The sequence below is a fragment of the Poecilia mexicana genome, unplaced genomic scaffold (assembly GCF_051168715.1).
Source record: "Poecilia mexicana isolate PSO_F unplaced genomic scaffold, ASM5116871v1 scaffold_4, whole genome shotgun sequence".
Taxonomy (NCBI): Eukaryota; Metazoa; Chordata; class Actinopteri; order Cyprinodontiformes; family Poeciliidae; genus Poecilia; species Poecilia mexicana.
The window spans coordinates 13,156,061-13,172,813 of NW_028263373.1; the positions used below are offsets into that span (position 1 = coordinate 13,156,061).

The following is a 16,753-nucleotide window of genomic DNA, read 5'->3' on the forward strand; positions in this document are numbered from 1 at the left end:
CATGGAAAACAAATACCTGAACCTGAAAAACATGTCAATGATGTTGCTAAGTACCAAACCTATGGGATGACAGACTCAAAGAATGTAGTAAGGTGAGAGTATTGAGTTTCCATCCATTACATTAAATTCAGTTTGTAAATTTAGATCCAGTTTAATACAACTATTGTGGGTGCACTGATAAATAGGCTCAGATTTCCTTAATTTTGGGGGATTGGCTGATACTTGCATGTGAAACCGATCAAATGCAACCATCTTATCTACCTCTGCAAAGGTCTAAAAATCAGCCACTGTCTTCTTCTGCTCTGCCTAAGGAAGATTTGACTGACAGACCCACTCACCAGGTCATGTCTGCAGTTAACAGTCACCTCACTGTAGCGCTGTTTCTCGCTATATTTAGCAACATTTCGGCCAAAAAAAATAAAAAAAAATAAAAAATGGTATTGGCAGGTCAGGCTTCTTAAATATTGGTAGGTGCACCCCTAGCCACAATATAAACACACATCTTCAGTTTATGTTACAGATTATTTTACCTTTGGTGATGCTGAGTGTGTTGTCCCCACTTGCAACAAAGTCATAAAGTGCAACGAAGAGGTTGGGGTCGCTCTCAGTCGCCCCCAGCAGGTTTTCCTTAGAGCTCCATCGCACTGCCTCGGTCAGAACTTCTGGGAGAAAGGAGAAATTAAGGGTTAGCAAGTGGCACAAATCAATGGCTCAGAAAATAAAATAAATAAGCATCTGGTGCTGAAAATGTAGAAAAAAGTCAGAGAAACTTATCACAGTAAGTTTCTCTAATCCAGAGCTGTGGTATTAAGTCTGATGACCTTAGAAATGAAAACACTCTCCTTCTGATTGTCTACCTTTCTGTCCTGCTCCATCAGTCCCCTGACTGAGCCCTGTGCGAAGCTGCAGGCCGCTGAGAGCTGCCCATTCATCTTCAAAGCTGCTGTTTGCCTGAAGGCACCTCAAAAGCATCACTTTACCCAATGTGCTCTACAAAGAGCTCTGTTATCACCGACTACACACGAAAAGACTGCTGCTTCTGGCCTGAGCCAGGTGAGATCTGAGGTAGGACTGTTTTCCATCTGTGTGTATATAAGAGAGGAAGAAAGAAAAGGGAGGAGCAACAGCGCTAAATGGGTGCCAAAACACACACACACACACACACACACACACACACACACACACACACACACACACACACACACACGCACACACACGCACACACACACGAAGATTAGCTGGTACAGCAGCTGCTGGAGCTCCTGCGTGTCTGAACAGCTGCTCAATGACTAGAAGAGGACTTCATTTGAGGAAAGCGAACAATCGCTAAATGAGCAAATGACTTGAGGCAAAAGATACAGTGGTGTTTAAAGAAATACTGGTTTAATTTTCTCAAAAATAGATGTCTCAAAACACATCCACATAACCCCTTCAAACAGAACATGACCTCATTTGTCAAAAAGTGTTTTTTTTTTTTTACCAAATAACTAAAAGATACATGGAATACCGCTGAAACTCTCACAACCTTGCTGAACAAGTTTTAATCACTTTCAAAGTCCCAGCCCAACAACAATCATACCAATAACAAAACGAGGTTCAACCCTGAAACCAGCTGATCCATTACAGATTCCTGCTGGACGATTAGTCAAACTCTATTCCGTAATCTTCAAACCTGACAATCTTGCTACCATTTGTTTTCAAGCTGATCAACACTGATCAGCTGATCTGCCTTTACGTCAATGGAGAGCTCACAAAACCAAGTTTATTTTGAAACAGGCAGATAAACATAGTACGGCAAAAGCTCAATAAGAAATAACAATCTGTAGTTAATATTGCCCAACCAGTGGGAAACTGAAACATGCATTATCATCCAAAACAGGCTGTGATCAGGGCTTTGCCATTTTTAAAATACAATAACTGCATGTTTTCTTTTGTTGACATGTTCAGCACCAAGTCAGCTCAGCTGTTTATTTAAAAAAAGCACCATAAATAAATAGATGAGAAGTTAATACTGTGAACAAAACAAATTCTGTAAATAATAGTACAATATTTTATTTTAAAAATATTTTTTTCTGAAGTTTCCCTTTTCCACAATTTTTACTCATGCTAACATTTTCAAAGTTGTGATCTACTCTATAAACACTGCGAAAACTTTGCTTTTCTAACACCTTCACATATAAAACTATTGATGAATGATGGCTCATTTCTATATTGTTTTTGGACAGAATAATTGAACTCTGAAGCAGAAGACAGACATGGTTTAGGCTAAACAACACATTTGAACGTATTCTGAATTTTTTTTGTGTAATTTTGCCAACATGTGTCTAGTACAGATAACAGATGATACTGAATACTCACATTCATACTTTTCTACAAAAAACCTTTTATGAAGCTAAAGGGAAAGGAGAGAAGTTAAACTTGCGTGTATGTAGCAGCATAGAGCTGAAATTAAGAGAGTTTACCATGTATAGATATGAAATGGTTACCAAAGCAACCAAAATTTAGAAAAGTTATGGTTTCAGAACAGCTAAAGGATTCCCACATACCATCCTTATGGTCATTTTAAAAGAGATCGTACAGCTTTACCATAGCGTTGTTCCTCCCCTACCTGTTGCTGCTCCCTGTTACTCAGCTGGCTGAAAGGCTGCCTGTTACATGTTCTCTTAAGAGTGAGGATGTCAAACTGGCCATGCCCTGTACCATAAAGACAACATGATCTCCCTGCTTTGGCAGATCAACACGTATTAAATTAAGTTTCTTCTTGTCAATGTCTCATCGGTGTCACCACATCTACACAGCATTTGCCCACCTTTGTTCTGAAGGAGCATACACTGCATCGCTGCAGTGGCCGTGACCTGGCTCAGCCACAATTCCCAGTACATCCTCTGTTTCGTTGTGATCAGCTACTAATCCATGTAAAAAAATAAAAATAAAAAAAAAAGGTGGGTTTTAACAGCCTTCTTACAAAGTTACAGGTGGGAGCCACTCCTCTAGATCATCTTGTTCACGGTGAAGCTCAACGGCACCCTGTGTGAAAGAAATTATTTCCAGACGTCCTTGAATCAGGATGTCTAAACATCCGACACTACAGCGGTGATTATCGGCCTCCTCTCCAGCTTTAATGTGCCACGGGAGCAGTGAGACTTCTAAGGTCCACGTGGAGAGCACAACCATGACTTATGGCATCTGAAGCCTAATGCGCTCAGAGAGGTAGAAAGTGGCAGAGGGAGGGTGCTGAACCAAGTGTGGTTGAGGGGAGCATGTGTGCACAGAGGTTGGGGCGGGGGGGTGCAGACTTGGGAAAACTGAGCTCAGTGTGGTTATCGTGTGCACATGTAAGAGTGTATAAGGGCTGAAGTGGGGCTGCGTCCAACGGCAGATGGCTGGTGCTGGTCCTCTGGGGGGGAGAGGTACTACTGACCCACGCTTTGTTCTCTCAGTGTGTTTCTTTGTGTGTGTGTGTGTGTGTTGCACACGCCTGCAACTGCTGCAGCCACGCCAAGCCAACTGTCTGAGCTGCTCCCGTTACACACTACATATCGCATCACTCTTCTCAGGAATGTTTTAATGATATACTGATATTGTGCCAGTCATAGCTGTCAAAGGCCCCAATCTGAAGAATATAAATTCCAGTCATCACAGAAAGAAAAAAAGGTTTAGCCAAAAGCTCTGCCGCAGATTACTTAGCCACATTAAATGACTTCTTCATTTTAATTTTAATTTAGAATAATACTAAAACAGACTAGCAGCAAGATGCTATTCACCTTCTCCTAACTGGTATCCAACGTGCTGAAACGTTTGATTGAGGGCGCAGTTGGCCTGCGTGAGGTTTGTCGTGTGTCGGCCCGGGTGCTTTGGCGTGTGTGTTTGTGTGTGTGTTGTGGAGAAACCACAGCACTGTGTCGAGCAAAGCAGAGAGGGTGCTCGCGAGTCCGAGAGGAATGCCAGGCCGGCTCGCGCAGGACAGCTGCGACAGAGGTGACCCTGCTCCCAAAGCACACATAGCATGCAGAGACGCATACCTGCATCGCATTCGCACAAATCAGCGCCGACACCGGTTTCCCCGGCCGTCCCTGCAGCTGTTTGTTGGTGCCTCCCAGTGCCAATAAAACTGTCACTCCACCAAGCAGCAGCCATGGGGAAAAGAATTGAAACACCGGCATCACTTAGACACCCTAATCAAAAACAATACTGATTGTATGTGAAGTGCACAGAGTGGAGAGGTAAGGGTGTATTTTTAGCTGCTCGAGAAGAAAACATGGCAGCAAAGACATCCAGAAATAACTCTCCACATAGTGATTGTGGCGCTGAGATAATCGGTCGGCCGCCTGCAGGAAGCCTGAACAAAAACCCAGAGACAATGTTGCGGATGAGACCCACGTACACAAGACGTTCCATAAGCCTATATGGACAGGCCTTATCGTATCCGAGCACTTACTCATATACAGACAATGTAGAAGAGAAATATAGGTGGGACGGAGACGCATGAGGCTGAGGACGCTCAGGGAGGTGCTGTGGCGAGTCAGAGGGTTTTTAGACAATAAAAGATAAAGCTTTTGGTGTTTTAGTTCAAGTTCTGTCATGATGATATGACATAATAATTATCTGTTGGAACAGAGACGGTTCTCCAAAAACCCCTGAGATGACTAAATGTAGGCTGCTTTTAATACAAATAAAAAATACAAATGTAATTTGCAAGACTGATGAAATGTGTGAACTGAGTCATTTTAAGCCAAATTCTTGCATTGTTTCTTTATTTTCATATTAAACTATAAACATACTTTTTTATTACAGAAATACTTGGAGAAACATTTTTAGAGCTTTGAAAAAACAAAAATTATTTGAGCTGAACTATATTTTTTATTTAACTGTTGAAATGTAACACTTGATTACAGGAACCTATCAGTGGAAATAACTGTAAAACCTTAACAACAATACAAACTGAAATTGATATATATATATATATATATATATATATATATATATATATATATATATATATTCTTAATTTGGTTCATGACAGAACCCTAAAGTACTTTATGTTGCTGGGTTTCCTTTATGGAACAAGACAACAGACTAAGACTTTACCTCAAAACAGTTAAACTTGTAATCTAATGTATCCCAGACAAATATTACCAAAAAAATATTCTAAATCATCTTGTGGTTTGAGTGACTGGTACTGATTTTCTTCTCAGCGTCTTTTCAGTGGTAGTGAAAACAAATGTTAATTTTCAGTCCTGATTACAGGTCTTGATGTTTCACAAAGTGTACTTTACTTCTAAAAGTTTAGAGACATGGAAAACAAAGTTTTGATTATGCCAAAAAACATGTGGCAAGAAACAATCCAACAGCAGTTTTAAGATTCCTTTTTTTACTTTTTGTGCAAATTTGTTCATTTTTAAAAAAAATTGTGTGTGTTTTGTTGCATTTCCACAGCTAAAACTGTGCCAGTAAAAAAAAAAAAAAAAAAAAAAAAAAAAAAAAAAAAAAAGTTAGCGTAGGTTTATACTGGGTGATGAAAATTTCTAGTTTCCTTTTTGTACAAATTGCTAATTCTGGTTTTGCCTCTTTGTGTGACACATAAACTGATGGACAAACTGAAAACTTGTGTTGTATTATTCTTATATCTACAACCATGTGTCCTTAATGTTTATCTGTTATTTGATTTTTGCTAAACTCAAAAAAAAAAAAAAATGCAGATAGCAATGTGACCTTTGTAGAGCTAAAAAGGTTTGGTTATATGAATTTAATAACCAAGAGAAACAAAAAACTACCAGTAACTGACCAGCAGACAACATGAACAAAGTGATTTAACACATTGTCAAAAAATAGCTTCAGAATGAGACAAAACCCTCTGCAAATGTTAAATGGAGCAACTAAAATAAACAAGCACAAAAAGAAAAACTATTTGGTTTCAATTACCTTGCCACAGTCCCTATGAGATTACCATTTGCATTTTGGGAAGCGGATAAACAAAGAGCGACTGAGAGGAAGTCAGTTGTTGCTAAACAGCATCAGACAAAGGACAATAGTCTCCATTAAGCCACTTCACAAAAAAAAAACCTACTTCATGCTTATAATTTGAAAACTTGCATAACATTCTGAAACTGACAAATCTTAGGAATAGACAGGAAAAATACTTTTTAGAGATCTGCATGAACATCACATCCAAACCTGTATGCACATGTCCTCTACATTTCTCACCAACTTTCTTAGAGCAGACTCACAACTCCCTCATTGATGTTGCAAACCTGTCTGGAAAAAAAGACGTATAGCTGCACATGACCACACAGGCCCTTTGGATGGTCGTCACGTCGACTGTCTACAAGTTAATACACAAAAAAAAAGCCAGAGAAGAGAGACATATCAGCCGTGACCTATGGGGCAGAGCAAACCTCCAGGAGTGGATCAGAACAGGAGCCGGCTCTCGCCGGGCTGCCCCTCTCTGGGCCTGTTATGGCTTAGTAATGGGCTTTAAGTGCTTCCCTTCTGTGTGTGCTGGAAACAAAGCTAAGTGCTCCTTTATACGACAGCAGAGTGTATGACTAGCATATGATGACTTACAGGGAAAAAAACCCTCACCCACTCAGCTTATACACACAGACTGCTGGTATTTCTACATATAATGCAAAGCTTAATATGTTTATTAAACCAAAATGAACTCCTCCAAGATCTCACAAAGGTTAGTTTAAAATAAACAAGGCTGTAGTTATGGAATATTTTGGTTATCAAGTAGTCCCAGCAACAATTTCTCAATTATTTGGTGAAGCATCCAATAGCAGATATCAGACTTTTTTCTTAAGGTCCAGTTTTCAAATCCACAAGCAGAACAAAGTACAATATCATTAATGCACAACATATCTCTGCATCATATACCGTCAATTCACAATTTTTTTTATTTATAATACAAAGTCTTCCTGGGAGACTAGAGCTAACAGCCATCTTGGTCTTAAATTGATCCAGGGAGGTGATAAGAGGACGCCTGTAGCAATAAGAGCTTTTGTTAAATTCACATAAGGTGCCAAACTCAAATGACTCTGACAACTAAACTCTCAGAGTCCAACAGTTTAGTTGATAGTTCAAAACTTCTTCCATTTGTAATTTAAAAACAAATATTTCGCAAAATTTCTAAAAATATTTCTTTGCCAGCTCACATCTGGATCTGCTGATCACAGTTGTTCCTTTCCACTGTCAAATATGCTTTGCTCAGCAGAAGAAATTACCACAAAGTCAGTAAGTTGACGTAATTCATTTGGCTTCCTTAGAAAAGTTTTTTTTTACCAACTTGCATTATAATCTAAATTTGACTACATTATATTACAAGTGACTGAACTGGAATCTGTGCAGTTACAGTGTTAATATGTTTATGTGACCGCATTGGACAGATTTCCTTACGTATTTTTAGACATGAACTGGATTCATTCGTCTAGCAAGTATCTTGAAATATCTGTGACGTGTTAGCATTTTACAAACAAACTGAACCACACTGACAAAACAATTTGAAGGTTGTTCACCAACTCATGACCTAATTATCAGAACACATCAGCAGTAATAAACAGAACCTAGTTTACTCTCTCAGACTGAGATAATCTGTGTAAAGATACATGGCCACTGTTTCATCTGCGTTGTGCAATTTTGCAGATAATTATTGTAGATCTTTTTTTTTTTTTTTTACACCTCATTCCAGTTCAAACATTATGACTTGGGGCCCTCCATCCGCTTTGGTCTGTCGCAATAAGCTATATATCTATGAATGCAATGTGAGATCATCTCTTAACTGTATTGGTGGGAAGTTAAGTGGAAGGAAAAAGTGTGGAAGAAAAAGGTGCACAGGTGGCAGGGGCACCCGCAGAATGTGAGAAGATTGGAAAGCTAAGTCAATTTCAAAATGAGCTACAGGTTGTAAATAAAGCAACCCAAGTTTCCTTATCACCTGAGTAGAGCAACAGAATGATCAAATCCATGGCAAACTACACTGATGCAGTAATTAATGCAAAACAAACCCGACCAAGTACTGAGTGGGGATATTCAAGAACATACTTTTCACTGGACCAACATTCTGCATTTAAAATTTCTTTTTTAAATTATCTTGTTTAATTGCTAACCCTCTATGGAAATGAATTATGGATTTTCATTAGCTAAAAGGACAAAATCACTCTGTATATAATTAATCTACATAACGTACAAGTTTTACTTATGGTCCAAGTCAATGCTATGTTCTGTCCTATTTACTGGATATTATGGGTATAGCGGTTCCTTAAATGAAGCACCTCAATAATTAAACTGATCTGCCTCTAAGCTTCGTTAAATTACGTGTTACCATTTAGCACACCATGTTCCTTATGGGAGATTATTTATGATGAGTAACGCTCCTACTTCCACCCATGAGTTGTTAATGAATGCTAAGTGCTGGCAGCATAACACACAATGCCTGCGTGTTTACCATTTTTCGGGGGACCAATAGGGATCCTTAAAATAACTACCATGATGCATGGATGCACTGAATCTAATTTCAGATTTTTGAGCAACTTTGTCCAGGTTAAATTAAAAAGTGAACTATTATCGTTATAAGCTAATTTTCTAAACTACAGGAAAGTAATTTTTAGGGATGCACAAATATAAAAGTTTGGGCCGATGTTGATATCCGATATTAATATTGCTGTCATGGCAGTATTTACCAACATTTAATTTTATCAAAATTTTTATTTGATTGTCAGAATAATCTATAGATTACTCGATTACTAAAATAATCATTTACAACAAGCCCAAACTTGAGATAAGCTCAAATGTATGGAAATCCTCATCTTCTTCCAGTCCTGCGAATTACATGATGCTTTGCCTCAAGACAATCCTAATAAAGATGTTTGTAATTGAGCCCTTTGAGGGATTTTTTTCAGCCCTCAAATACAAACAATGTATTTTCAGCAAACATGTGCTTAGTTTCTCCTAATATAATCATACCTGTCAAGTCTCCCGATTTTCCAGGAAACTACCATATTTTACCTTCCTCTCCAGCTGTCCTCCAGTATTAGTATTTTCCTGTAAATATCCCGTTTTGAGCCACCCCACCCTCCCCAATACCCTCTGTTACATTACTGCCCCATCCCTCCACCCCCTCCCCCTCTTACCTCCAACACCCCACCAAGATTTCCAGTCCAAAACATAATAGAACTTCCAACTTTAATGCGTCATGCCAGATCATCTTCTTTCCTGAAAATCTGAAAAATCCTGGCAACATGACAAGCCCTCCTCTCTTTCTAGAGAAACATCAGTGCGTGGGGTGTTCACCGTGCCATGTCCCCACAGGTAGAGGAGTGTTCACCACAATACATTTAATTCAAGGGCTGAGCAGGAATGCTCCGCACCTTGTTACGCATCTCCAAACTCTGCAGTGAAGCTTTTCTAAGCCATCAATCTGTATGTAACGACATAAAAAAAATGGAGCCAAAGGCGAACTCTTTCCCTTTAATTAATCACACAGTTAAGACGCCTCAAGCTGTAAAGTAAAAGAGTACTTTCCATCATCTTGCTTAGGTGATTAAATAAATCACACTTACTTGGAGTAAAAGCTGAAAAGATTCACGGATGAGGTTTTAGTCTTTGACTCCAATTGCCTTTTCTTTGAGGCTTAACCTGCTGATTCAAATTATGATCATTTCAGATTTTTCTGTTAAGGAGATTAAAGCACAAAAAAAGGGTGGGGTGAGGGGAATGGTGGCATGTTTTTTTCCCCTAGTCTAAAACATTGATCTTGCATGTGGATTCTGCCAAGCAAAGATTCTTCACTTCACTTTTGTCTTGCACTATTCTAGTTTCAAATCACCAAACTAGAGTCAAGCTAATTCAGATAAGAGCACCGACCCGACCTTTTCTGGACAATTTCTTTGTGAATGTGCAAAAATACCACTATTCTACCTTGATCAAGCTCACATTTTAATAAGTTCACTTTATCTTCAAGCACTATTTAGTAATTTACACAGATTTCTGGTGTTCTTTGAGGCTTGACTTGCCAATTCCAATTTTAACAGATTATATTTCCGTGCACTATAAAACATTAAAAAATGTGGTTCAGGTTCTTTGAGGTAGTCAATTTGAGCCCAAAAGAAAGAAATATAAGGTCATCCCTATTCATGCAGCAAAGTGCAAGTCCATAACCTTCAACAGATTTTTATTAAACTCAAAAATGTGCATGTTTTCTGTAGAAAATGGTAAGGTGGGAATTCTTACTTTGAAGCAAGGATGGCTCTTTATACATCTCCAGTACTTTTTAAAATTAATGATATAAAAAAAATTACAGCCTTTTCTATGTTAGAATAATCACAAGCATCTCACTGAACATTTGAGCGCAGTAACACCACACAGTGACCAGATTAAAGGGTTTCCAACTGATCAGCTTGTTGGATGATTATTAGAAGCCGGACTTGCTGGATAATCCTCAACAAAAGCTGCACCATTTTACATGTTCCTTAACAAAAAAAAAAAAAAAAAGACTGTAAGGAGTTAAAGAACATGCAAAACGGTCTGTGTGATTTTGTGGATGTATGCGACAGTTAAGTGTATGCAAGAGTGCATTTCCAGCCAAGTCTTCAGCCTGCAACCCACAAGATAAGAGCAGTGATAATGCCAACAGTAGAGTACTCATCCTGGAAGCAAACCAGTGCTTAACAGGCTTGGCACTGAGACCGTCTCTCTCTCTCTCTCTCTCCCTGGATCTAACTCCTGCCCTGAAACACTACCACAGTGTAAGAGTGAAAACTGGAGGCCACTACAAATAATTTGGTTAGACTCTCCAGCGAAGTTTAAAACCCTTGAGTGTTTTCAGGGTGACAGATGGAAGCATTGCTATACCATCTGCACAGCCAATCATTAAGTGTTTTGATTAATCCCAACTCTTTAATGATAAAAAAAAAAAGCTATAGTGTTGGAAGCCAACAAATCCACACTAGGATCTGCAGTTCTGGGAACTACAGATTAGAGTCGACTGATAGCAGATGCAAAGGCTTAAGGCTGTAACTGGGGCTGAGATGCTACAGGATGCATTCAGTAAACCATTACAGCATTTAAAAGAGGTAAACCTTAAAACTTAAAATAACTGTGTATCCATTATTTAGTTCAATTAGCTGCAAATCAGCTAAACTCTGATTTATAGCATTTTTTTAGCATGAGGTCTGGAGTATTTTTGGTAACACTTTATTTGACTGACATGACACTGTCATAAACATGACATCACATCTGACATAGACATGAAGGAGTCTTTATGAATGTCTCTGACTTTTGTCATTAAATGTCATTTGGTAAATAATGACACTTTTAATGCAAAGTTGGCACTTTTAATGGACTTTCAAAGCAACTTTTAGAGCAACTTTGCATTAAAAGTGTCATTATTTACCGATTGACACTTCATAATAATAGTCATAAACATTCATAAAGACTCCTTGTTCATGACAGGTGTTATGTCATGTTCATGACAGTGACATGTCAGTCTTATGCAGACCCTGTCAACTAAAGTGTTACCATATTTTTATTATTAAATTCAGAATTGATGCCAATTCGGGCAGCCAGGTTTTAAAAAGGTGTACATAAAGACCTGATTGGCTGGTGGACCTGGATTCAAATGAAGGACTGAGATGCAATGTGTAGTTGGTTGCAGAAAAAGACATGATCATTATGTCATCATTATGTTAAAAACTTGCAAAAGGGTACAATAGTGTGAACTTCAGCTGGTCAGCGATATCAAGGTATGCAGAGCTTTTAAGAAGTTACAATTTAAAAACCACTAAAATCACGGTCATACTGATAAAGTGTCTTAAAGTGTCTCTGCTCACTCAGAGAAACTTTCTGAGTGAGCAGATGTTTTTTCTGTCTGTAAGAAACATCAAATAGCAGTTTTTCCTCTTATGTACATGCTCCTGCACACTGCAAGCCAGCCAGCAGGGGGTATGAAGACTTAATTAAGAACAAACTAATAACAGTGCATACCTTGCATAGAAAAAGATAAGTCATATTTCATCATGTTGCAAGTGTCTACATAGTGAGAAACGCTTATTCTTCTGGTTCCGATTTCATCAGTTGGACTCACCTATTTTGCCCTAATTTCTAATCACTCCTAACCAGAGGAGGGTGGGTAGCACAGTTTAATGACAGATAAGGTGTGGATAAAAGGACACCTAACAGTCTAAAACAATATCAATAAAAAAATGGTCAATAAAGTCCATTAAAATCTCCCCAGTAGCCAGTGATCTGTTTGAAATTTCCCTTCCCTAATTCTACACTGCTTGCTATACATATCCTAATAGTTGGGGCTTCAGGCCATAGAGTCAACAGAAAAGTGGATTTGCCACTAATCTAATTTCACCCACGATGCAAATCAGCTTAGGTTGTTAAAACCCAGATCCAGGAACCTCTCTTCTCCTCTGGACAGACTTAACAGTGTAGTGCAGCTCAGTAGTAAGAGCCTAAAAATGAAAATCCACTCAGCTGCCCTAAATTCTATGATCTGTTTAAATCATAATCACTTTTGATTATTTTTCAAGCAAAAAAAAAAAAAAAGGAAAACCCATCCTCTACCATATAAGTGTTTTATTTTATGCCATAATTGCAACCCCATCCAGAGAGAGTGCCTAAATACACATCCAGATTCTTTTAAAATCTCATCAAGTGTGGCAAATAAGGAAAAGCAACGACTTAGGGAGCAAGTGTGAAAGATTTGTTAATGAGATGATTTTAGGAAAAGTTATACTACTTCTAATGGCACAGGTCTCCCAACACTGCAGGGCGAAGGCCCTGAGATGAGTGAAATCCTGACGATGCAAAAAGGAATGAAACCATCAATACGTCGCGGCCCGCAAGCCACCAATAACAATCGACCCAATTCGCCAAGAGGGTGGCGTCTGACTGGCTCCGTTTGATTCAGCACAGAGGCGGTCTGCTCTTCGTCTGTCCTTGTTTAGCTCAGTGGTTTTGAGCTGACCTGTCTGTCTTTACAGGTAAACGCAATGAGAAGACAGGGACACTGACTTGAAGAAGAGCCGAGTAAATCGACTTTTTTGGGGGCAAAATTAATGTACGTAGCTGAAAATAGACACCAAAATAGTAGCCTACAAGGTACTTGTTAAGCTCAAGGTTCTGTATTGATATTAGCTAGTCATCTTTTAGCTAACATTACCTGCATCCAACAGCTTTACTCAACTCAGTCGGTTAGTTTGGAGGGAAAAACTGTGAAAAGTTCTTTGCGTTTTGCTGGTTTGCTGCCGTGATTCTAACACACCTGTAGCTCCAGCAGGTCTCCTTCACAGGTGGAAACCCAGCGCGAGCGTCGTAGAGCTCATGTTGCGTTTAAAGGCGGCTCGGAAAAACAGGTTACAACATGTTAACAATGGATTAAACAGTTTTAACTGTTGATAAAAGTGACAGAGGACACAAATATGGGAAGTGTGGAAGCCTCTACTGTATCAAATTGACATAGAAATAACAGAGTTGGCCATTCTAAGGTAAAAACCCAGCGCATACAGTGTTCATGTTTTGTTTTTTTTTCATCCAGACGGCTTCCCGGCCCACCCCCTGCAATGACACGGCACCCCCCCTAGGGGGCGCGCCCCACAGTTTGGGAACCTCTGGTTTAGTGTATGGTCAGTTGTTAATTTATGTAAAAAACACAAAATAAAGTAGGTCTTGAAAATCGCGTGCACTGACATGTTTGGTAAACGGCTGCTTGGATTCCGGTATATATTGGCAATTATAGTGCAAGAGTTGTAAATTCAGGGTTTGTAATAATTTAACACTTTGGAGAGAGTGTAGCTGTATCATCAGCCAACACCACACACAGATCAAACTGGACAAGATGAGTCAGGGGCAGGGTGTAATGACAGATCATAAAGACTCTTATTTTGAAGTGAAAAGGGAAGTAGTTAAGAGAGCACTGAAGAAGCATTCACCCATTTTCAAACAGCTGCATTTTGTGTGGCTGCATTTTGAGAATTTGATAGAAGAAAATGATAACAGTGACAGATAGGATAAACAGTTTGTACGCAGGCCAAAGGGTTAACTGTTAGTAGTAAGCAGAGTTTAATTTAGTACATTTCAAAGCTTTCCATCAGTGCAGAATTGAAGAATTATTCAAGTGTTTTCAATTAATCTAAACTGCAACTTGACAAACTAACAATAAAAACTCCCAAAAAATATGTATTATTTGCTATAGCTCAAATAGAAACTGCTGTCACTTGCAAAGATGGACGGGATGCTGCTTCATCACAGCTACACCAATAGACTACCAGAATACAACATTAGCTTGATAAGCATTGGAGGCCTCAGTGCACAGTAGCAAGCTTCCCCACTTAAAGAGCCTTTGTTCTATTATTGTGTGCTTTGAAGAGTTGCAGTCTCTCTGCAGAGGAGCTGTGTGACAGCATCCTGGTAGCTATAAAAAGGCCACTCTCGCCTCAACATGGGAGAAAGCAGAACAGTGCAGACAGCAAGCCATGCTACACTCAGAGAGGGCTTGTCTGGCTGTCTGAGAGGACTGTGACTTCTGAGAGCCAAGAACTGAAAATGCTTTCCATTCCCAAAGGTTGCACTTTCTGTGTGTCCTAATTGGCTGGGTCATCAGTGGAAACAAGAAAAATTATGCCAATTTTCTTATTCTTTTTACATATTTTACATGAAGCTACCATAATTTATTTAAAGAAACATGTCACTCAAAAAGGCTGAATCCTCAAAATGTGCTAACAAATTTATTGGGAGGATGTTAAGACTAACACTGTACATATTGTATGAAATGATGATCATGCAGGAGATATTTTGCCATCCTCACTTAAAAGCCATTTCACCGCTTTTCTAGAGTTCAAAGAGAAAATCCTGTAGATTAGAGATGCAGAAATGAGTTAGCCAGAGATCAGAATCACAGTTTTCCACCTGATCAGCTCTATGGAACATCACCTACAAAGAAAATATTTTCCCACAACTTATTTTGTGAGTGTAAACTCAAAACTAAAACAATATTTATTCCACAAGTGCAACAACCATCAGCATGGAGTCTAATGCACAGTTTTAAAGATGAAAATAAACCAGATAAAAGTTACAGACACAGATTCATACATAAACGGGGACCAATCTTGTAACTAATTTTCTGTAAGATTCAAAACTAAGACCTCTACCAAAGACCTGGAACAATGTTTTTCACTTCAATATTTCTTAGCGTAGTCACTAAGAAAAAGAGAATCAGAAGGTTAAACCTAAACGAAAACTGGAACTCTGCATCAACCAGGAAAGGCCTGATCAGTGCATCTGTAGATAAGATCTGCAGATTTCACTGCCAATGAACAAAAACAGCTTTCAGGCAGAACTATGACAGAAAAACTGTGGCTTCGAGTCAGATGACCGGAACTACCTTTGCTCAAATCAGTTTAAGAATGTGGTCTTTTGTGTCAAAGACGCATTACATAATATTTGGAAAGCTTTAATCTTTGATTTCACAAAATCTAGCTTTATTGATCTACTTGGATTAAACTTGGCATCAGTTCTACCAAGTAACTAAGCACTATCAAGTGACCCTTTGAAAACTACTGTCTATTGTAATATAAGCCTGCGGTATGTGGATCCTATTGTGTGTTAAATGGAGTGGAATTGCATGTCAACCTCCGGAAGCAATAATCAGTGTTTCCCAACCAGATATCCGAAGAACTGTAGGGGCGAACATCCTACAGCAGAAAGCACTCAACTACTACTATAGCTGTTTTCACAAGGTTTGAGGATCATTAGACCACATGCCTTATTATGTTACGCTGGAACAACGCGCTTAAGGTTCACACTTACAAAAAACAATAGATAAAAGCAGAAGTAAATAGAGGATGTATTTAAAGCTAAGGTTGGACCCTAAAGCTAGTTCCGCTAAGGCGTCGTTGACAAATAGCATGGAAATGCTAGCAGTGATTTAACAGCAGCAAAGAAATATGTGGGTTAAAAAAAAAAAAAAAAAAAAAAACACCCACCCACACCTTTACAAATATGGCTCTCTCTTTACCTGAATGCTGCGTGAATATATTTATCCCTGGGTCGGGCGGGTTGGCCACGGTTGTCCTGACCGGCGGTATCATAGTGCTGCAGCCGGGTTCCCGGGGTCTCCTCCCGGTGACGCTCCCCCGGCTCCCCTTCCCCTGGTGTGGCTGTGGCGCGTGGGGCTGTGGCGGCTGGAGTCCGGTCGATGTAACCTCACCGACGCGGCCAACCTGCTGTCCCATCCCGGTACTTTTGCGTGAGGACGTTTGGGACGAAGCAAGCAAACCTCCCCCCACCGTGTCCCTACGGTTCACATTCCCCCAAGCTGCAGCGGCCTAGCCCGAATCCTCTCTCCGGTGTTCTCCACGAACGTGAACTAGCCCGTGTTAGCTGGCTCGGCTAAGGATAGCAGCTACCAGTGAAACCCACCCAGCCTGCCTCTAACAATAAAATCACAACCCTGGCGTGTGACAGCGATTTTCTCTATCCAGGTGGTCCAGATGATTTATGAGGAGTAACGAAAGCTCTCCGAAGAGTTTAAGCAGTCAAAGTGGATCGAATCAGAGCCGTTTTCCCGTTGTCGAGCCGCTGCGCGCCCCCTCTGACGCCGCCATCTTTACCGCAGAATAGAAGGATGTGTTGCACAAGGCGGGGGGCTCGCCTCGGCCCCCTGTCAGCTCCAGCGCAAACGCCGGTGTTCTGACTATCAGTGCTACCTCGTCAGATTTTCCTACCGTAGCACGGATAGATAGCTAAGTCT

At 39.7% G+C, this 16,753-nt stretch overlaps 1 protein-coding gene across 4 annotated transcripts in view; it reads right to left on the reverse strand.

Moving 5' to 3' along the window:
• Nucleotides 1–16,753, reverse strand: part of abl2 (ABL proto-oncogene 2, non-receptor tyrosine kinase) — a 31,615-nt gene extending 14,862 nt beyond the window's left edge. The window contains exons 1-2 of one of the 4 annotated variants that reach the window (XM_014972243.2): nt 16,019–16,753; nt 531–662 (exon numbers count right to left, since the gene is read on the reverse strand). In XM_014972243.2, the coding sequence (XP_014827729.1) occupies nt 531–662; nt 16,019–16,235 (349 nt within the window). In that variant the 5' untranslated portion in view covers nt 16,236–16,753. Of the gene's footprint in view, nt 1–530; nt 663–857; nt 1,078–16,018 lie in introns of those variants that run through there. The other 3 variants (XM_014972244.2, XM_014972246.2, XM_014972245.2) reach the window with 3 other exon arrangements.